At 43.3% G+C, this 22,142-nt stretch overlaps 1 protein-coding gene across 1 annotated transcript in view; it reads left to right on the top strand.

Annotated features, from left to right (window-relative positions):
* Positions 1–22,142, top strand: part of CLMP (CXADR like cell adhesion molecule) — a 96,343-nt gene that overhangs the window by 60,898 nt on the left and 13,303 nt on the right. The window contains 1 exon segment of the mRNA XM_077893922.1: positions 15,065–15,222. Coding sequence (XP_077750048.1) covers positions 15,065–15,222 — 158 coding nt within the window.

The following is a 22,142-nucleotide window of genomic DNA, read 5'->3' as shown; positions in this document are numbered from 1 at the left end:
GCAAAAGCCTGTCTCCTAGAACTAAATGATTAAGTGAATGTATATACTCATTTATTTCATTTAATCATTTATATATATAAATATATATAAATATATATAATGAATATATATAAATGATATATATATATGCACACATATGTATTCCTTAGCATACAGTAACTAGCATATAGGGTTTTTTTTTTAAGATTGATTGATTGTTTGATATAAGATTTTATTTATCTATTTGAGAGAGTGTGTGAGAGAGATTATGATAAGGGGGAGGGTCAGAGGGAGAAGCAGAGTCCCTTCTGGGACTTCAGGATCAAGGCCCAAGCTGAAGGCAGATGCTCAACTGCCTGAGCCACCCAGGCACCCCACATTTATTTATTTACTTAAGAGACCAAGAGTTCAAGTGAGTGGGAGGAGGAGCAGAGGGAGAGAGTCTTTAAGCAGACTCCCTGCCAAGGACAGAGCCCAATGTGGAGCTTGATCTCATGACCCATGAGAACATAACCTGAGCTGAAACCAGGAGTCAGACTCCTAACCGACTGAGCCATTCCAGGCTTCCCCAGTAACTGGCATAGTAAAACGTTTTTACAATATTCATAGTACTTTCAGATAAACGAACACTAAACTGTAATTCTTACTTATTCTGCATAATAAAACTCAATATAGATGGGAAAGAATTGTGAAACCTAAAAAGTGTTTTGCAAATATAAAAGTGATAATATCAAGCTTATTATTATGTTCCCATAAAACAGAATGAAAAATCCATGCCATCCATTTACTCTTAAGGGATGTTGTGGTTACCAAAAAATTAGTGAATTATTAAAGCCTTTTAAAATCTATATGACAGGGCAGCCCCGGTGGCGCAGCAGTTTAGCGCCGCCTGCAGCCCAGGGCGTGATCCTGGAGACCCTGGATCAAGTCCCACGTCGGGCTCCCTGCATGGAGCCTGCTTCTCCCTCTGCCTGTGTCTCTGCCTCTCTCTCTCTCTCTCTGTTTCTATGAATAAATAAATAAAATCTTAAAAAAAAATCTATATGACAATGATAATCATTGTGAGTGGAGAGGCAGAGGAAGTTATTGTGGAATTTTTAAAGCTTTTCTTATGTGTGGTTAGGCAGCCTCTAAGATTGTCCCTCATAATTCCTGCCTCCTGGTAGTCCCCTCTCCTTGAATGTGGGCTGGAATTATTTGATCACTTATAACAAATAGAACATGGCAGCAGATGTCTACTCTGAGTTTCCATCTTAGGCGCTTTCTTGTGCTCCCTCTCGAATCACTTACCCTGAGGGAAGCCAGCTGCCATGTGGTGACGCAGTCCTGTGGAGAAGCCCGTGTGGTGGCTGAGACCTGCCAACAACCACATTGTAAACTTACAAGTGGATTCTCGGTACCGTAGTTGAGCCTTCCGATCAGACCACAGCCCTATCCAACAGTTTGATTCCACCTCATGAAGACCCTATGCCAGAGCCACCCAGCTGAGCTATGTCTGGATTCCTGACTCACAGAAACTCTGAGATAAGATATTTATTTATTTACTTAACTTATTTTGATCTGCTACATTTTTGAACAGTTATGTACCAATAGATAATTAGTAAAAAAGTATAAATATATAAAATGCACAATTGTAAGTGTACAACTTGATGAATTTCACAGAATGAACATTCCCAAACAGGCACTCAAATCAAGATATAGACTATGCCTAGTCAGCACCTTAGAAGCCTCCCCAATGTTCCCTTCTACTCATTGTCTCCTGTTCTGAGAGTAGCCACTCTCTGGAATTCCAACAGCATAGATTAATTTTTTGTTTAGTTTCTATACCTTATATAAATAGAATCATATAGTATGTACTCTTTTGTGTACCTTCTTTTGATCCACATTATATTCATGTCTAGTTTTTTAAAAGCTTACTCAAAAATGCCATTGCTTAATCATAGTATTTAGTATGTTCCAAATAATAGTAGAGTGTGAGTTTATATATATGTAAAAAATGGGAGTATAAGTAGAGAAAGATTAAGAAGCATTTCTGTATATAACCAAGAGTAGAAAAATTTTGAAGGAACTCACAAGAATACTAGCATAACACAAGATCAGTGAAATTTTTGTTAAATATATGTGCTGGAAGGCAGTATAATATACCATTAAGGGTATGGATGGTAGAGTTAAAATGGCTGGAGTTACACTGTGGCACTGGGATTCCTGGGTGGCTCAGTGGTTGAGCCTTTGGCTCAGGTCATGATCCCGGGGTCCTGGGATCGAGTCCCGCATTGGGTTCCCTGCAGGGAGCCTGCTTCTCCCTCTGCCTGTGTCTCTGTCTCTCTGTGTGTGTCTCTCATGAATAACAATATATAAAATCTTAAAAAAAAAAAAAAAAAGTAAAGTCCATTGCACAAGGCTGAGAATTCCAGGTTGTGGCAACTTCTCATTGTCTGAGTTGCTATGGTTCTCATTGGCTAGGTTGTTGCTGGGCAAAGTGAAAACCTTCCTTCTTCCTGCTGGTGTAGATAAAGTAAGCTTCAAGTAGTGATACCTTCATGAGTATGTCTACTTTAGTACTTCCCAACTCTGTTTTGAATGAAATTTTTACTTTATTCATTTTCAAAGTATGGCTTGACTCTCTACCCTTGGAGCAGGTGACTTAATGACAAAGAGATCTCTTTGAAGATCATCTTCCCTTGGTTATTAGTTTTTATGGGAAGGTAGATGAGATAGATAAAGGCTGAATTGATGCTTTAATTCATCAGTGGATTTTTATGAGCATAATCTCAATTCTCCATTGCCATGAACCCCTAAAAACTGACAATTAGCACTCTCCATCGTAAGTCTGTGTTGATTTTTAATTTCCTCCCTCTGTTCAAGTCTCCCTGCCAAAGGTAATAAAAGATTTAGATTTAGAATGAGACTTAGCATTTGGAATGAGACAAAGGCTATAAATAGACATGTCAATGAAATAGGTTAGTGAGGGATCTAGTTCTTAGTGCCTCAGAATCAGAGGCACACCTTCTTGTCTGATCTGTGTATGGACACAGGCATGCTTGTAGGTTCCCTGCACGGGTGTGGTTTTTTGCATATGTGAACATGAATACATGTATGGAACATGTACTAGAACATTCCTGAGAACAGAATTCTGAAGGATTCCGGTGTATTTCTGAGCGGTGGGATGATTGATCCCTGTGGACCAGGTCAGTATTCTTTCTCTGACAATTATTACTAGAGATGTCAGGATAAAATATTACTCTTGTAGTCAATGCCCACTCTGTAGGACTGTGACACAGCTCACATGCCCTTTGACCATTATATTGGGTTATATTACTGATCATTCTGTGGGAATTTTCAAGACCAAGGGTCCATGGTGATACTCCAATCCGTCAAGTACAGAGGTCAGCCTCGCAATTAGTTTTCTAAGTAGTCGGGCCACCATTTCCAATCTTTGGAATGTCATTCCCTATTTATAACTGCTAAAATAGCAATCTATTTTTCAAGGGCCAGATGTAATACTGCCTCTTCTATGAAGCCATCTCTGATCGCCTTGGTGATCTTCCTCTCCTGAATTCCCTTACCACTTCCCAACTTCATATTGGTATTGCTCACACACTGCCTTAAACTGGGTCTGTTGAATACCTGTTTGTTTTTCTATAATTATGATCTCTTCATAGACAAAAGACAATGTCATTGATCTTTGTTTCCCACAGCACCTGGTATGGTAGCAGGAATGCCACTCATATTCATTAAACAAAAGTGCATCCCCTATGGGTGCCAACTATCTTGCCAATGTTCCTTTTTGTGGTACCAGAATCTGAAGCATTGAGGAAAAGGTGTTTGTTTAAAGATGTTCTATGGAGGGATCCCTGGGTGGCTTAGTGATTTGGCGCGCCTGCCTCTGGCCCAGGGCGTGATCCTGGAGTCCTGGGATCGAGTCCCGCGTAGGGCTCCTTGCGTGGAGCCTGCTTCTCCCTCTGCCCGTGTCTCTGCCTCTCTCTTTCTCTCTGTGTCTCTCATGAATAAATAAATAAAATCTTAAAAAAAAAAAGAAGATATTCTATGGAAGTCAGTATCCCTGATTATCCTATTATACAGAATTCAGTATCCCTAAGTATCTCATGATATACAATAATAAAAAATTTGGGGACACCTGGATTGCTCAGCGGTTGAGTGTCTGCCTTTGGCTCAGGTTGTGATCCTGGGGTCTGGGGATCGAGACCCACATCGGGCTCCCTGCAAGAAGCCTGCTTCTCCCTCTGCCTGTGTCTCTGCCTCTTTCTCTGTCTCTCGTGAATGAATGAATAAATAAAATCTTAAAAAAAAAATTGATACCAACAGAGAAGTGTCAATATCATGGAACAGTTTTGCTGTGATTTCAGATTCTCAATGATGGTAAGAGAATATGAACCATTTGATATGTTTCAGCCGACAGGTTTTAAATATAAAATTGTCCAGAAGGCAAGACAGTGACCTTCTGTAGGCCTTTCCAAGCTTGAGATTGAAAATTACATATAACTAAAACATTCCAGGATTTTGTAATTCTGTAAGTGACTGGCTTAGAACCAAGACTAAACGTCAAAACTGAAAGGACCTTGAGAGTTCTTTTGCTGATTCCTCAGTCTCTCTAAAACCATCTGTGATGGGTTTTTGTTCCTTCCTTTTGTCCTTTTTTATTGACTATCAACTAAAACCATTCTTCACAGCACCTGAGTAATTGATTTGTTTCATAATGAATTCTGCAACTAAAATGAGGTTGTTGGTCTCACAGTAAACACAGATTTCAATTGGAAAAAGTGAAAATAGTGAACTTAAGCTATTAGAGTAGTGTATGTTTCTATTTCCTTAGTAAGTTCCTCGCAAATGTCTGACCATATTTTCTGATTTCTGTTGCCCTTGAAAATTAAATGCGGGTCGTTTGAAATTTAGTATATAATCACAAATGGCAACAAAGTGCTTATCAAGCTTAAATCCAAGGTCATCTATAATTCTTTGTCAATTATAATCCTTCTTACTAATATAAGAACTGCCTTAAACAGGAGGCATGGCTAATCCTCTCTAAGTAAATCCTGCCCCCTTGTGGATTAAAACATCCACAGCTAGGAAAGAAGTGCTGTAACTGCTTGGGTCAGTTTCTTTTTCTACTTTTAAAAAAGTAGTTTGGGACGCCTGCCTGGCTCGGTGATTGGGCGTCTGCTTTTGGCTCAGGGCATGACCCGGGGGGTCCTGGGATTGGGTCCCACATCAGGCTTCCTGTGGGGAGCCTGCGTCTCCCTCTGCCTGTGTCTCTGCCTCTCTGTATCTCTCATGAATAAATAAATAAAATCTTAAAAAATAATAAAAATAAAAAGCACTTCAACAATCTTTAAAAACAATGTTAACAATGAAACAAAATGAAATCACTTGTATAAATTGCCTAAGAGCTGACCAATGGTGACAAAACACATTGACAGATAATAGTATATATTTGTATCTTGTTCTTTGCATTCCATTCAGCTAAGACAGAGCCTTGAATATTAATATATCAGTTAATATTTCATACAATATTATAGTTAGAAAGGACATTAAATATTAATTCGTCTTCCACGTATAAGGATCCCTTTTACAGCTCCTGACATAACCCTACTTGAATGACTCCAGTAATGGAAAGTTCACTAAATGAATCAGCTCATTCTCTTATCAGGCAGGACTGTTAGAAAATCTATCAACATATGAAGCCCACATAGAATAAATCTTTTGTAAGAAAACCAGATCGTTCCGAACTAGAAAGAGGTATTGGAGATCTTCCAGTCTATCATTTTATGGTTGAAGCTGTTAGGCCATCTGGACCTGATTCTACCCAACAAGTGACAAGTAATACTTGTTTTATAGCCTTTTAAATGTTGGAAGGTAGCTACGATGCTGCTCCTTAGTCTCCCATCTTCCTAACTTGCCCTCTATAATTGTGTCAACTCTTCTTCATATGACATGTATTTCAGACCCCAATATCCAGTCACAAACATCTGGATGCCCACATTTTTGTCAATGCCCCTCCTAGCATGCAGCATCTCTGATGCTCTGGATGTCCTCCTTTGGCTAGTATCAAGTACGATAGAACTGTGACCCTCCATGTATGAGGCATCAGACCTCTGTTAACGCAGCCCAGACTCTGTTGGTTTTTTTCAGCAGCCATATCCCACTGGTGGTTAATTTAAATCTTGTAGAGCCCCGTGTCCTCTGGATCTTCCCACTCGGTGCTTGTGTCTAGCTGCAACTTCTAACATTTGTCTCTGTTTAAATATCTTCTCACTTTTGGCTCAGGATCCCAGCGAGCAAGATAATGATACATCTTAAGTGTGTATGATCAGACCAGCTCTGCCACCTAGCTCTGTGCCATCGACATGGTCTCTGTGTTTCCCTGTGTTTCCCTGTGTTTCTCTTTTCTAGGCAAAGAGAATAGAATAAAAACAGAAGATGGGCTCATGTCCCCACAGTGCCACCCATCAGCTGCGTAGTCCGCAATTCTCTCTTCTCTAAAACAGAGGTGATGACATGAGCTCACTGTGTAGTCATGGGGCTCACATGAGATAATGCACTGGAGTGAGCTGAGCTAACAAACCTCAAGTGCTATTAATCAGTAGCTTTCACATGGTTTGAGTGAGGAGTGAAGGTTACCAACTTGGCACTCCCAGTGCTAGACCAGGGGAAGATCTTAGTAGAGTTGTTGTTGTTTTTTAAGATATTTATTTGTTCATTCATTCATTCATTCATTCTTCATTCATTCGACACAGAGAGAGAGGCAGAGACATAGGCAAAGGGAGAAGTAGGCTCCCCCTGGGGAGTCTGAGGCAAGACTCGATCCCAGGATCCCAGGATCACCACCTGAGCAGAAGGCAGATGCCCAATCACTAAGCCACCCAGGTGCACCTTAATAGAGTTTTTTAATGTGGATAAATACAAACAATGTATATACTAGACAGTTGTCACAGAGGGGGAGGGGAGGTGACTTGATCATTTGTCATCAGGCCAGGTCTAGTCTGAAGACCTCAACTGTCTTCTCCAGTGCAAGGCTCTCACTTGCCCTCTTCCCCTATAACTCCTGCCAGGAGCACCTCTATTTCTTCTCCTCTTTCATCCACCCCTCCCCCACTCCATCTTCCTCTTCTCTTCCTTCTTCCCTCCTTCCCCAGCCTTCTCTCCCCCTTCTTCTCCTCCAAAACCAACCCACAGACTGGGGAGGGGAGGAAGCCTAATATCTGGCTGGGGGCCACACACTGAAGCCCACCTCTCAGGCTGCCACCTCAGTCCTTGTATACACGCACCACTAATTTTAGGGACTCCAGGAACAAATACTTCCCCCTGGGGGTGGGGTGGGGTGACCAGAAGGCACCACACTGATTCCCAGATGTCTGAAATTATGCTGCTAACCTGCAAGCCTCACTGTGTTAGCTGTAGCTGTCTCTAAACATCAAAGACATGTTTGTGTTTGAGAAGACATTAGAACATTAGTTGCCTAACAGCTCACAGTGAATGTGGTTTTCCTTTTCCTAAGATCTCAAAAAGGGGGCTGACCCAAGAGACTCTGGGGTTGGGCTGGGTATGGGGTTGAGAAAGCAAAATGTATAGAAGAGAAACATCCCTAGTTCACAGTGAGGGGGCCTGAAGGAGGGGACAAGAGGAGACAGTGCTGCCTACTGTTCACTTTGCCCCTACAGCTGCCTCGGGTCCGTGCAGGAATGCATGTCTGCCTTTCTAGAACTAGGTCAGTCCCACTTCCTTAGTCTTGTCAGAAATGATCTTCCAGGGGCACCTGGCTGGCGCAGTCAGTAGAGCATGTGACTCTTGATCTCAGGGTGATAAGTTTGAGCCCCATGTGGGATGTAAAGATTGCTTAAAAATAAAAAGTCTTCATAATTTTTTAGTTTTCATTTTAATTAATTTTTTCAAAAATTTTATTTATTTGAGAGAGAGGAATAGATGAGCAGAGGGGAGAGGGAGAAGCAGGCTCCTCACTGAGCAGGGAGCCTGATGTGGGACTCGATGATCCTGGGACCCTGGGATCACCGCCTGAGCTGAAGGCAGATGCTTAACTGATGGAGCAACCCAAGTGCCATAAAAAATCTCTTAAAAAAAGAAAATGACCTTCCATACAATATTGTTAACTTTCTTAGGTGCAATAATATGTTATGGTTGTGTAGAAGAATGCCCTGAGTTTTAGGAGGTCCTTGCTGAAACACTTAGAGGTTAAAAGTCGTGCTATCTGTGACTTAACTTCAACCAGTGCAGCAAAAAATAGAGAGATGAAGCAAATATGGCCAAATATTAGCAGTTATCAAGCAAAATGACTTCCAAACTCCTCACCCTTCTGTTTCACCTCTTCAGCATATGCTCTTCTGGTTTTTCTTGTCTTTGGAAGTACAGTATGTACAACTATGAATAATAATAATTGCCATGTGTTGAGTAGGCCTGTGTGCAGGTGTCAGTGCTACACGCTTTACATACATCATGTATAATCCTACGACAGTTTTCCCTGGCTGATGTTTTTTTCTCTTCATTTCACAGGGAAGAAAAAAAGACCCAGAGTGGTCAGGAAATTAACTAGACTAATGGGCACTACTTAAAATTTCTGTTGATTTGACTCCAAAGTTTATGCTCCATCTCCTGCATCATGCCAACTCTTGAATTGCACTCTGTGTTCCAGAAACAGTCAGGAAGGTGCACACACACACACACACACACACACACACACATCCCACCCCTACAGAATATTATGTATGTCATTAGTCTAAAAGTCAGGAGGCCTTAGGGTGAGTCATTTCTTCTAAGCCTCAGTTTCTTGATCTGTAAAATGAGAGACGTTGATTTAAAAATATCCAAAGTCTGGGGCACCTGGTTGACTCAGTTAGTCAGTTAAGCATCTGACTCTTGGTTTCAACTCAGGTCATGGTCTTGCGGTCATGGGATCGAGCCCCGGGTTGGCCTCTGCACTGAGCGAGGAGTCTGCCTCAGATTCTCTCTCTCTCTCCCTCCCACTCACTATCTCTGTTTCTCTCTCAACTAAATAAATAAAATATTTTTAAAAAATATCCAAAGTCCTTTTTATTTTTCTGACAGACATTCAGTAACTGTGATTCTCTGGAGGCTTTCCAAAATATGTAAAGGGAATCACAAGGAAATTATCTTCCCATCCAGCTAAGTGACCAGGTCCACTAAGAAAAGTTCAATTGCCGAGTGGAAGGAGGTGCTTGCACACTTGGATGGGCCATTGGTGGGGGCTCCCCTGTACATTACACAGTATGATGGCACAGCTCCTATACCTGACACTAGGTAGTAACTACCATGGCTCTCTAACTCTGGTACTCACAAACTGCATGTGTACACACCCTGGTAAACAACCCAATTCTTAAGGAAAAGAACCAACCTAGGGACGCTTGGGTGGCTCAGTCAGTTAACCATCTGACTTCGGCTCAGGTTGTGATCTCAGGGTTGTGGGATCAAGTCCTGTGTTGGGCTCTGCACTCAGTAGGGAGTCTGCTTGAGGTTCTCCCTCTCCCTTTGCCTCTCCTCCTGCTTGTGCTCACTCATTCTCTCAAAAATAAAGAACATCTAAAAAAGAAAAAAAGAAAAAAAAAGCTACCCATTGTTGACCTGTGCACCAAGCACTGTGGCCTCTCTTAGATGAAGGTCCCAGAGAATGTTGAATGTCAATGTTGAGGATGGCAGTGCTGGAGGACCCATCCTTTGGAAGGAGTAAGCATGCAGACTTAACTTGAGATCTAGGGCAACTTGTGTCCTGTAGGCATCAGTAAGTATTTAAGAAACAGAAGAATTCTCTGTTAGAGAAAGAAGAAGGAGTAGATATTTTAAAAGCAGCATCCTGGTTCTATTAAAAGTTATCCTGGCCTTTTGCCTCCTTGCATCCGTGAAATCAAGATGGGTACCAGCAGCTCTGCTAGAGTCATCTGAGAAAATTCGCCAAGTCCTTGCTCTTGCCGTGTCTGCTCAAACTGGCACAGGCCGATCCAGAAATATGGTCCCCATATGTGATGGAAACACAGTATGTGAAGCCTATATAGGCTTCGTTTAGTTGGACTAAGTGGACTTTCTTGAATGGATTATCCAAAACATCTACCGACAGCAGAAAGAATGTTAGCTCTCTGAGCATAACATTTTTAAGAGGCTTTGATTATAAATGTTTTGATGTGAATGGAATAGTCTTTTGGTTATAGAAGCATCCTTTTATTTTTTTTAAGATTTTATTTATTTATTTATTCATGAGAGACACAGAGAGAAAGAGAGGCAGAGACACAGGCAGAGGGAGAAGCAGGCTCCTCGCAGGGAGCCCAACGTGAGACTCCATCCTAGGTCTCCAAGGTCACGCCCTGGGCTAAAGGTGGCGCTAAACCGCTGAGCCACCAGGGCTGCCCAAAATTTACTATTATTGGGGTACTTGGCAGGCTTAGACAGTAGATCATATGACTCTTAATCTCAGGGTTATGAGCTCAAGCCCCACATTGGGTGTAGAGATTGCTTAAAAATAAAATCTTGAGGGATCCCTGAGTGGCTCAGCGGTTTGGGCCTGCACTCGGCCCAGGGTGTGATCCTGGAGTCCCGGGATTGAGTCCCACATGGGGCTCCCTGCATGGAGCCTGCTTCTCTCTCTGCCTTGGTCTCTGCCTCTCTCTCTCTCTCTCTCTCTCATGAATAAATAAATAAAATCTTGAAAAAAATAAAAATAAAATCTTGAAAAAAAATAAAATAAAATGTACTATTATCTTCCCAATAGACTCATCTTCAAAATATGTGTCTTATTTCCCTCAGTTATATAAAAGTATACACAGAAAAACAAAAAGTTATCCCTGCCCCATCCCTTTGAAGGTCTTCCCCCCCACCCCCACCTTTGAAGGTCTTAAAGGCTCAAGAGAATCTTTGGGAAATGTAAATATCCTTTAGAGAATAAAATCTTTAATCTTAGCTGAATGTAGAAAATAAAACAACCCTTCTGCTAGTGGAGAAAAGCAGGGGAAGGGAACTGACATTTTAGGAGGAAACGAATGCCCCGTGCCATCCCTGCGCTGGGTGCCTTATTTCAGGGTGTCCTTTAATCCCCATTTTGCAGATGAGAACAGTAAGGCTCAGCGAGGGTCATTGTCCCAAGCTCGAGCTCTCAAGGGCCTGTGTTAAGTGCCTGAGTTGTAGGAGACTCCTTCCCTTAGGGAGAGCCTGAGGTGAGGAGGCTTCCAGGGCTGAATCTTGCCACACGCACACAGAGAATGTTCGCACCACTGCTACCTTCTAGCACCTCCCCTCACCATCAAGTGCCCAGAGCATCCTAGAGGCCCAGTGGAGACTTCAGTTGACCCTTTAACAACACAGGCTTGGCTTGTGTGGCTGCACTTATGCGTGGAGCTCTTACAGTACACTAGTGTGCCTGTGTTTTCTCTTCCGCAAAATATTCTTAATGTTTTCTTTTCTCTAGCTGACTTTATTACAAAAAGTATATAGTACACATAACATACAGTCTATGTGTGGACTGGCTACATTATGTTATGTTATGTAAAGTTTCCTGTCCACAGTGTTAAGTTTTGGGGGAGTCAAAAGTCACATGTGGACTTGGGACTAGGGTGTGGGGGGGGGTGATGCCCCTAAACCTGCATTGTTCCAGAATCAGCTGCATTTGCCTACTTGTGGCCTGCTGCCACCAGCGCCAGCCCTGTTGATGTAGGTTTAGAATGTAGGTGAGGCTTGGTGGAGTCCAGAGTTCACGGCCAAGAAAGAATTCTTGAGACATCTTTGGGGCAAAATGGTGGGTTTTTTTTAAAGCCCGGGGACAGGACCGAGGGCAGGACCCAAGGGCAGAAAGGGCTGCAGCTCCCTGCTGGCCCGGGATTGTGAGGGGCAGCTGATGATCTACTTTGGAGTTGGGTAAAGCAACCATCAGGGAAGTTTCAAGAGGATCTTCGGATGCTAAAGCCCACACAGGATACCAGAGGCCTTGCTCTGGTCGAGCCAAGGTTGTTTTTCCCTCTAGCAAGGCGTTCACATTGAGAAGGTTGGGAACTTCCTGAAAGAACATTATACTCTGCCTGCCTCAAGTATTTGTCAGTGGGCTGCCGGTGATAAGGACATTTAATTTTATCTATATTTCCTTCTGCCTTTGTTTCCCACATCAGTGTGACTTAACTTTTAAATTCTCAGTTTCCTACCAAATTAAATTTTGATGATCTTGTAACAGTCCTTTTTTCTTTCTTTCTTTCTTTCTTTCTTTCTTTCTTTCTTTCTTTCTTTCTTTCTTTCTTTCTTTCTTTCTTTCTTTCTTTCTTTCTTTCTTTCTTTTTTTATTTATCTATTTAATCATGAGAGGCCATGAGAGAGAGGCAAGACACAGGCAGAGGGAGAAGCAGGCTCCCTGCAGGGAGCCTGATGCGGGACTCGATCCTAGGACCCTGGGATCACACCCTGAGCCAAAGGCAGAGGCTCAACCACTGAGCCCACCCAGGTGTCCCCTAACAGTCTCTCTTAATGAAGAGGAACCTTTCAATGCCTGGGAGCCCAGGGCTGGCTCTGCGCACTCACACACCGGGCCGCAGACACCTGTGCTTGGCAGCCTTACCCATCCCCAAGCCTGAGAATTCTATACAGAACCCAGGGCCCTACCTGCTTAGGCTGCACATCACAGATGTGGCGGGGAGGCGAAACACAGAAGGAGGAATTTGTGAAATTTGCAGGGATCCCAGGGACCCCTGAAGTCTGGGGAGCTGAGGTTCTCCACAGGTGAATGCACTCTGATCTCAAGTTTCTCTGCTTCGGGAAAGTCATCTGTATTCACTGGGCGGCCCCCTCCCTGCACTCCCGTATTTAATTCTGGTTATGGTATAAATAGAACTTGGCACTCTGGCAAAGCACACCACCCACCACTGTGTTCCTTTCCTTTGGGGACGTCAAGCAAATCTGAGCCTTTGATTCCCTCTAGTGGCTCAAATCAGCAACTTTCATAGCTGTTTCTTTGCATTTATTTATTTAATGTATAGAGCCCACTGTATGCGCCAAATTGCTGCTGGGTTCTCAGCTTTGCCAGGGGCATGGGAGGCTGGTTTCCTCTGATCATTGTTGTGCCCGGTGGAAAGGGAGCAGGGGGAGAAGCTGGAGGGGAGAGCTCCTTCTTACAACTTAGCTTAGTGCAATGCACACTGGCTGCTCTCCCTGCTGTCGCATAGCTGCTTTATGGGGATGGGGGAGGATGGGTCTTATATGGGTTATTCTGTCTTTGAAGGAGTTGTAGGACTGCAGGGCAACTCATTTATCCCTGGCTCTCAGTTTGCTTATGGGTGAAATGAGTACACGGGTTAAATTGAAGTCAATCCAACAACTGTTTGTTAAGCACCTACAGTGTCAGGGACTCTGGGCTGGGCGCTGTGGGGATGTAGTGGTTAACGGGGAATCTCCGGGAGCTTACAGGCTAATGGGAGAACAGGAGCAGGTCCAGGAAGCCACATAAGACATAGGACAGAAGCAGCAGAGTATGACTGTTAGAGTCTGAGCTTTGCAGGGAGGCAGATCTGGGGTTGAGCTCCCGATCTGTCATTGCCAGCTGTATGATCTTGAGCAAATTGCTAAGCTGCCCCTTCTGTTTCATCCATAGATTTGGGTAATCACCCTTTCTTCCTACGGTTAAGTGCTCAGTATACAGCCAGACCACACAACGGACTCATTAAATCGTGGCTACTCTCATTGCAATTTTAAGTTTTAAACAGAGATAACAGAAACTTTATTGGGAATGTCAGTAAGGCCCCACGAGGGTCTTGTCCTGTTGGTTCTGCAAGCCCTTTCTATGCCCCACAGATTTCTGTGGTTCCCTTTCTTTGCCACAGAGCTTGGGAATCCACCTGCTGCTTCTCGTAGGGTGGGTGCCTCTGAAGATCCAACCCTGCAATGTCAACCCAATCTGCACCCCCGTTTAGAGGGAACTACAGTCGCCCCTGTTCCCTTCTTCCTCCTTTCAGGCCCTTTTCCTTCCCAACAGATTTACTGCTAATCTATCTTGGGAAATAAACAGGGAATACGAGAGGTAGTTTATGTGCTTCTGTTGGTCATGTTTCTTGATCTTTAGTGCTTAAGACCCTCTGACATGGCAGAGTGAGTGCTCCCCAGGAGAGGGGACGTCACCAGAAGCCCTGACCCTTGGGGCTGTTCCAGCGTGGAGGCTGTATGATTCTGTTACCTTGTGAATGTAGCACTAGAACATTGTGAATGGCTAGAAAGAGACCACTTTTCCCACTGAGCTTCTTTATCCTGTGTAAGGAGACAAAGGAGGATCTTAAAGCACATCTTGATGCAGGACATATCAGACCTTGAATCCAAGTGAGGTTATTTAACACTGTGGGTTTCATAGTCAACAATGTCCGAAATCGATAGGGAAGAGAGAGGGTGAGCTGGGAGCCTAGAGTTGCTGACAGGATACCGTTCCTGGAACAAGGTGAAAATCAGAGATAAAGCCAGAAGTGACTCTGAAATCCCATTGGCCAAAGGGATCCCGGATGGGTGGAGGGACAGCATCCAAATGTGGTAATTTGGAATTTCATTTTGGATGGGAGGGGTTGCTTCATATTTTGAAGCCATGTGAGATGAAACTATAGAGAGTGGAAGACAGAAGTTGGGGGGAAAGAGAATGAGTGTCCCTAAGGGAAGCAGGAACAGCCTGTAAGATCCCACTTGTTCCCTGAGGCATCCTGGGGCAGCCTGTCTCTACGGTGACTCTCAAGGAGTGAAGTGGTATCTGGAGCCTTTCTTGGGAGGTGCCAACCCCTGCCTTTCCTTTAGTTTCTGTCCTTTTGGAAGTCTCTACTGGTAAGGGAGAGAATTCATAAAAACACAATAAGGAAGGAAAGATAGACATCGGTAAGAGTATAATTCGGGGGGCTACAGAAAATAAATGAGTTCAGTTAATGGAGGAGCCAGTGTGAGATTCCAGGACTTCTGGTACCTGCGGTCTAGGATTCTTCTAACACCATGATTTGCCCCTTGCCTACAGGAACACCTAGGAATTATTAGTTGTAACGTTTGCTTCCCACACATTGCTATCCAGTTTCTGCATTACTCATTAGAGGCTCTCCTCTTCCAGTTTCCTACTATGTTGGAACCCTGGGGACTCACACCGAGATCAAGAGAGTGGCTGAAGAAAAGGTCACTTTGCCTTGTCACCATCAACTGGGGCTTCCAGAAAAAGATACCCTGGATATTGAATGGCTGCTGACTGATAATGAAGGGAACCAGAAAGTGGTAAGTATACAACTGGCCCGAGCCCTGCCTTCCCTCCTCTACCCCTGCTCTTCCCCTCATCCTCCTATGGCTGTCTTTCCTCAGTCCTCCAGTTTTTTGTTGGGTTGGAAAGAGCTAGAATTGCTCTTTCAGGGGCAACTGGGCGGCTCAGTGGTTGAGCGTCTGCCTTCGGCTCAGGGCGTGATCCTGGGGTCCTGGGATTGAGTTCTGCTTCAGGCTTCCTACAGGGAGCCTGCTTCTCTCTCTGCCTGTGTCTCTGCTTCTCTCTCTGTGTTTCTCATGAATAAATAAATAAAATCTTAAAAAAAAAAAAAAAAAGGGCAGCCCAGGTGGCTCAGCGGTTTAGCACCGCCTTCGGCCCAGGGCCTGATCCTGGAGACCCGGGATCGAGTCCTACGTCACGTTTCCTGTAGGGAGCCTGCTTCTCCCTCTGCCTGCATCTCTGACTCTCTCTTTGTGTGTCTCTCATGAATAAATAAATAAAATCTTTAAAAAAAAAAAAAGAAAGAAAGAAGTGCTCTTTCATCTAGCTTATTGTTGAAAGACTCTAAAGACAAAAATTATAAACAAGGAAAGGTATTTGGGTCTTAAAGATAAGAGATTCTGTGTTCTTTGGGCAAGCAAGAAAGCCACCTATCAGTTGTTCAAAGAGGAAATCTGTACTCTTAGTGTCTTTCCTAAGAAGGGAGCTAGCATGCAGTAGCTTGATACCCTAACCCAGTGGCCAGAACCCCAAATCTATACTAGGAAACCTGCTCCTCTTCCTCCTCTGAAACCATTACCACCTGCTTATTTGCAGCTTTGCACAAATTCATGACTTTCAAGCTCTGAGATTGTGTAATATGATGAAACATATGATGCAGGACATGACTAGAAATGTTTAACACATATATAATTGGCCAATGAAAGAATTAATGCTGGTTCTGGAGTTGGAAAATGAAGGATCTGGCCCTGGGTCTTATGTGCTCAGGATGGGGAGGTCCATTGGTGCTTATGGGCTTTTGGGCAGTGTGAACAGAATTTGCAGTGCTTTGCTCCCAATGATCCATGAGGCTGGTGTCTATGGCGAGTGAGAAGTAAGTAGCTACTGTATTATCTGTCTGCCTTGGCTGCATTCAGCCACTGTAGCTTTCCTCAGCCTGGCTTTTCTAGCACAACTCTTCTCATTCCATTTCCCCACTTTTGGGTGTGGGTGCCTGGCTGGCTTAATTGGTGGGGCATGCCACTCTTGATCTCAGGGTTGTGAGTTCAAGCCCCATGTTGGGTGTAGAGATTGTTTTAAAAAATAAAGTCTAGGGGCACCTGGGTGGCTCAGTGGTTGAGCATCTGCCTCTGGCTCAGGCCCTGATCCCAGGGTCCTGGGATCGAGTGCTGCATCGGGCTCCCTGCATGGAACCTGCTTCTCTCTCTGCCTTTCTCTCTGTGTCTCTCATAAATAAATAAATAAAATCTTTAAAAAAATAAAATAAAACCTAAAAATAAAACAAAACTTTTGGTTGATAGTTTTGTGATTTAAACAAAATCACATAAAATAACCCAGGGAAAAGCTGACTTTAGACTTTTTTTCCTTTTCAGAACTTTACCTCTTGCCCTACTACAAAGTGAAAGGTTATCCTTTCTTCTTCTCTGTCTGTACTCCTGATTTCATATGATGGTTCCGTGCTGGAAGAAGCTAAAGTTTTCACTAAAATAAAATCCAGGAGCATTGTTGGATTTCAGCTCCTACGTCACTTTATCATTTCGATACTGCTTGTCATTTTGTTCTCCTAGTACGTCATCCTGAGACTCTGTTCTCTGTAGGGCAAGGTCACCTTAAACTGAGCGTATTTCTTCCAGCAGATTCTTTGTCAATCGTAGACATGATACTGTCTGTTCTGAATGAAGGAAATAAGAGCTGTGTTCCTTTTACAAAAGTTTAAAAAGAATGACTCCACTCATCTAACTTCCCCCAAGTGTTTTCATTTAAACTAAAGAAAAAAAAGAGTTGCTTGTTTATGTAACCAAGTGAATATAAGGCTTAGAAGTTCATTGCTGGGCAGCCCGGGTGGCTCAGTGGTTTAGTGCTGCCTTTGGCTCAGGCCGTGATCCTGGAGACCTCGGATCGAGTCCCACGTGGGGCTCCCTGCATGGAACCTGCTTCTGCCTCTCTCTCTCTCTGTGTCTCTCATGAATAAATAAATAAAATCTTAAAAAAAAAAAAAAAGAAAAGTTCATTGCTGATTAAAGCAGGCAACTGAAAAAAAAAAAAAATAAAGCAGGCAACTGATAAGGCTTTAAGCAGCCACAGTTCCCCGACTTGTCTTCAGTTAATACTCCAAAGTAAGTGTCACCGTTTATGCAGTCATTCAGAGCATGTGGATTTATTTAGCACTTACTGTATGCCAAGATAGGCACTGGGCTACAAAGCCCCTACCTTCCTGTAGCTTACAGTGCAAAGCCATTCAATAATTAAAACAAAATAACAAACTTTGTTTTTTAAGATTTTATTTATTTATTCATGAGAGGTACAGAGAGAGGCAGAGACACAGGCAGAGGGAAAAGCAGGCGTACTGCGAGTAACCTGATGTGGGGCTCGGTCCCAGGACCCTCGGATCACACCCTGAGCCAAAGGCAGATGCTCAATCACTGAGCCACCCAGGTGCCCCAATAAAATATTTTAAAGAAAAGAAAAATACTGATTAAAAGCAGAGAGGGGGGCCTCCATGCATTTCTGTTCAAGGTGGTTGCATGATTGCCACGCAGGGCCCTGGCACACCAGAGCAACTGCCAGAAAGCTGAGCTGCTCCGTCTGTTCCATCAGGTCTTAACAAATTGTCTTGTCTCTTCCTCCTGTCTTTCAAACCACGTCATGAACAGGTCCATCAAGAAAGTCCTAAGACACACAGCATCACAACAGCTGTAATTCATACACTTCATATTTCTGTTTGTATGCAAAAGGATTAAATTTATGTTCACCGTTCTCCCATCACACCCCAACAAGGGCTTAGTCTCAGCTCCACATTTTCTAGAATTAAAGCCACACTAAAACAAAGAGACACACACGTATCTGATATCCAGTGTATGTCTGAAAAAAACTGCGCCAAATTCCAAGGCTGTAACTGAGCCCCAGCCTGTGTCCTAAGTGGGTGTGAAATGTTCATATTAGGTAATGGCTATTTAATTATAGTAAGATTATTTTGGAGTTGTGCAATGTCTGCTTTCCAAAGATGTTAAATACTTTCCTTAGTTGTCTTTCCCCCCGCCCCCCCCCCAATCCTCCCACTCTTTTTTCTTCATTAAATAATGGGACAGGATTTGGGGGAAAAAGGAGAAAAGCACTCGAGAGTCAGTTCCGCCTCAATGACTAAGTGCTGTGGTGGAGATAAGTCCAAAGGGTTGAGGCTCGCAGGAGGAAGTCAGTGATTCTACACGGGGACCCAGGAAAGGCTATAATACATAGAAGGTAGCCCTTGAGCTTGAGCTTGCTTGAGCTTGAGCCTGAGGCCTGTGCAGGTGTTGTTTAAGCAAAAATAAAAGAGAGGCATTTCAAAAGGAGAAGGCTGCATGATCCAAGGCAAAGGCACATCAGAGGGTGTTGTTCAGAATCAAGGGACATGGAGTTTGGGTACAAGGCTATTCAGAGATGCAAGGACTGAGACCAAAGATGAGGCATAGGCCAGGCTGCGCTGGCCTTAGGTGCCACCTTCAGAGGGCTGAGCTTGAGTCCACAGTGTGCCCAGGTGATGGAAAGCAGACGCAGGTTTTCAGATAGGGCAGCTTTGCTATACAAATGTATGAAATGTAAAATCTTTAAAAAAGAAAAAAAAGAAAAAAAAAAAAAAGGCAGCCCGGGTGGCTCAGCGATTTAGCGCCGCCTTCAGCCCAGGGCATGATCCTGGAGACCCCGGATCGAGTCCCACCTGGGGCTCCCTGCATGGAGCCTGCTTCTCCTTCTGCCTGTGTCTCTGCCTCTCTCTCTCTCTCTCTGTGTGTGTTAAATAAATAAAATCTTTTTTTTTTAAGATTTTATTTATTTACTCATGAGAGACACACACAGAGAGAAGCAGAGATGTAGGCAGAGGGAGAAGCAGAGACGTAGGCAGAGGGAAAAGCAGGCTCCCTATGGGGAGCCTGATGCAGGACTTGATCCCAGGATCATGGGATCACAACCTGAGCCAAAGGCAGATGCTCAACCACTGAGCCACCCAGGTGCCTCTAAATAAATAAAATCTTAAACACACACACACACACACACACACACACAAATGTATGAAATGACTAATATTCTCTGAATACTGGGCTGGACAGTTTTGGTAATCTTAAGGGCTCTCACGAACCTAGAACCAGCCTACTAAAAGTGATCTTGAGTGCTTACTATCTCATTCCCACAAAAACTCTATGAAGTGGCTTACCTCCATTTTACAATTGAGGAACTTGAGGTTTGGAAAGGTTAATTAACAGACCAAAGGTGCAGAGCAGAGGGGCTCCCATTTGAATGTAAACCAGTTGACTACCCTGCCAGCTCACTCGCAATCACTGTGTCCTGGGGCAGCGTTTTTCAATATCAGGACCCAGTAATGGTTTCTAAGCCAGCAGACTTTTTTTTTTTTTTTAACACAGACCGGAAAATATCAGAGTGTATTGCACATATGCTATTTCATGAAATTTATGCTTAGTTGTATGTGTAAACTCTGTGTGTGCTGGGTCATGGTGGAAAAGGTTTTTTTTTTTTTTTTTTTTTAAGCTTTTATTTATTTATTCATGAGAGACACAGAGGCAGAGACACAGACAGAGGCAGAAGCAGGCTCCCTGTGGGGAGCCTGATGCGGGACTTGATCCCAGGATACCGGGATCAGGACCTGAGCCGAAGAAGGCAGATGCTCAACCACTGAGCCGCCCAGGCATCCTGAAAAAAGTATTTCTTGATGTGAGTCTGTTCAAAGTTTGAAAGCTCCTAGTGTAGTATACTTAAAGCAGCCAGAGTCTACTGTGGACCACACCTACTAAGTCTCTCCAACGTCAAGTGTGGCTTTCAAAACAAAAGTATTTCCTGGTGTTAACCCAAATATTAACATGAACAAGAAAGAAATCCCCTAGACTAAAAAGGTTCATCAACTTCCCAAATCCTACAAAACCCCCAAATTCCTAAGAAATGACCTGACTTTTAGGATGCCTGGCTGGCTCAGTCGGTAGATCATGCGACGCTTGATCTCTGAGCTTGTGAGTTTGAGCCCCATGTGTGGCATAGTTTACTTAAGATAAAAATTTAAAAACAAATCCCCAGCTTTTTACTGATTTCTAGGTTTAGAATCTCTTCATTCTTCCTAGGAAGCAGACTAACTTCCTCATAGAGATTATGAACCTGGGAGGTAATATGAAAAAGTCAGAAAGAAAGTAACCTTAGTTGAGTACCTGTTAGGCATTCCCATCTTACTTGTCCTACCTCCAAACATCAGTCTCCCACTTTCAGTCTTAAGAGCACGTAAGCTCTAAAGCTTCCAGGTTTTTTTGTTTTTGTTTTTGTTTTCTTTCTGTTGCTAATATATTTCCTTATTGTCCCAGTGAGTTGGCATTTCTCTGGCAGCTCCTTCCACCGCCCCAAGAAACCTAGCCTTTTTACGCAAGAAACAGGATGTGTGGCCATGAACATCCTGCAAACTTTTAAAACAAACAAGTTACTGTATCAGAAGGGCTGGGACCCTGGCTCTTCCTGGTCTGAGTCTCTAAAGTACAGAGCCCTAACTGGATGCTAGGAACCCTATCAAATTATTTGCAAAATAATATGTACCTTTTTTTTTTGTTTTTTTCTGGGTCAGAGTTAATAGGTTTTATCTGATTGGGAGAAAAACAAAAAGCAGTGAGGTGTAGGACAAAGAAATTCCTCAGACGTGGTGCTGGCTGATAGGATGTGATGTGCGGTCCGGGAGTGAGCAGTCAAGAAAGAACTTGGGGCTCCATGCGGGGCATGGAAACTACTTAAAAAATAATAATAATTCTTGAGATGTTTTTCGGTGCCAAAAAAAAAAAAAGGTGGCTTTTATTAAAGCACAGGGATAGGACCCTGGGATTGTGAGGAGCGATTGACTGTATGTATACTTTAATTTTTTTATTTTTTAAAAGATTTTATTTATTTATTCATGAGGGACACACAGAGAGAGGCAGAGACAAAGGCAGAGGGAGAAGCAGGCTCCCTGTAGGGAGCCACCCAGGGGCCCCGATTGTATACTTTCAGATGGAGAGGGTCAGAGATAAAGGTTTCCGAAAGGATTTTCATGTTAAAGACTTAACAGGATCCTGGAGATCTGGCTATTATCAAGCTAAGGTTGCTTTTCAGCCTCTAGCAAGTTATTACCATTAAGACAGTTGTGAGTAGCTGGAGGAATGTCTTACTCTGCGGGTCTCAAGTCTTTGTCCCGGGCTCCAAGTTGTAAGGAGATTTAATTTTATCTACATTTCTTTTGCCTTTGTTCTCCACATCACTGGCCACACCCTGGAACAGGAAGCTGGTTGCAGTTTAAGGGATAAGAAAGAAACCTCTCTCTGGCCCTAAGAACTCTCTCCTGGGATGCCCAGTCTCCATGGGAAATACAGTTATGAATCAGTGAACACAGGAGAGTCCAAAAGAATGATCCCACTTGAGCAGGATAGACTGCAGCTGCCCCAATTTCAAAGTAGGATCTATGTTCCCACCTCATCGAAGGCCCTCTCTAAATATTTATGAAACAAAAGAATGCCCTTAAGTCTAAGCAATTTGTTGGGGAGACCCACTCCTTAATCTCCTTAATCTTATGAATTTTTCACTGCCTTGGTATTTTTCTGTTTAATGCAAGGGGTTAATACTTTTGAAGTATTTAAAACAGTGCTTTGCACAAAATAAATACCTCATACGTGTTTGTTAAATAAAAACAGAAATCCCTGCCCTGAAAGTATTGCATTGTGTT

This window comes from Canis aureus, chromosome 3, assembly GCF_053574225.1.
Source record: "Canis aureus isolate CA01 chromosome 3, VMU_Caureus_v.1.0, whole genome shotgun sequence".
NCBI lineage: Eukaryota > Metazoa > Chordata > Mammalia > Carnivora > Canidae > Canis > Canis aureus.
Note: the sequence above shows the minus strand (reverse complement) of the source record. Positions and strands in the feature narration are given on the sequence as shown.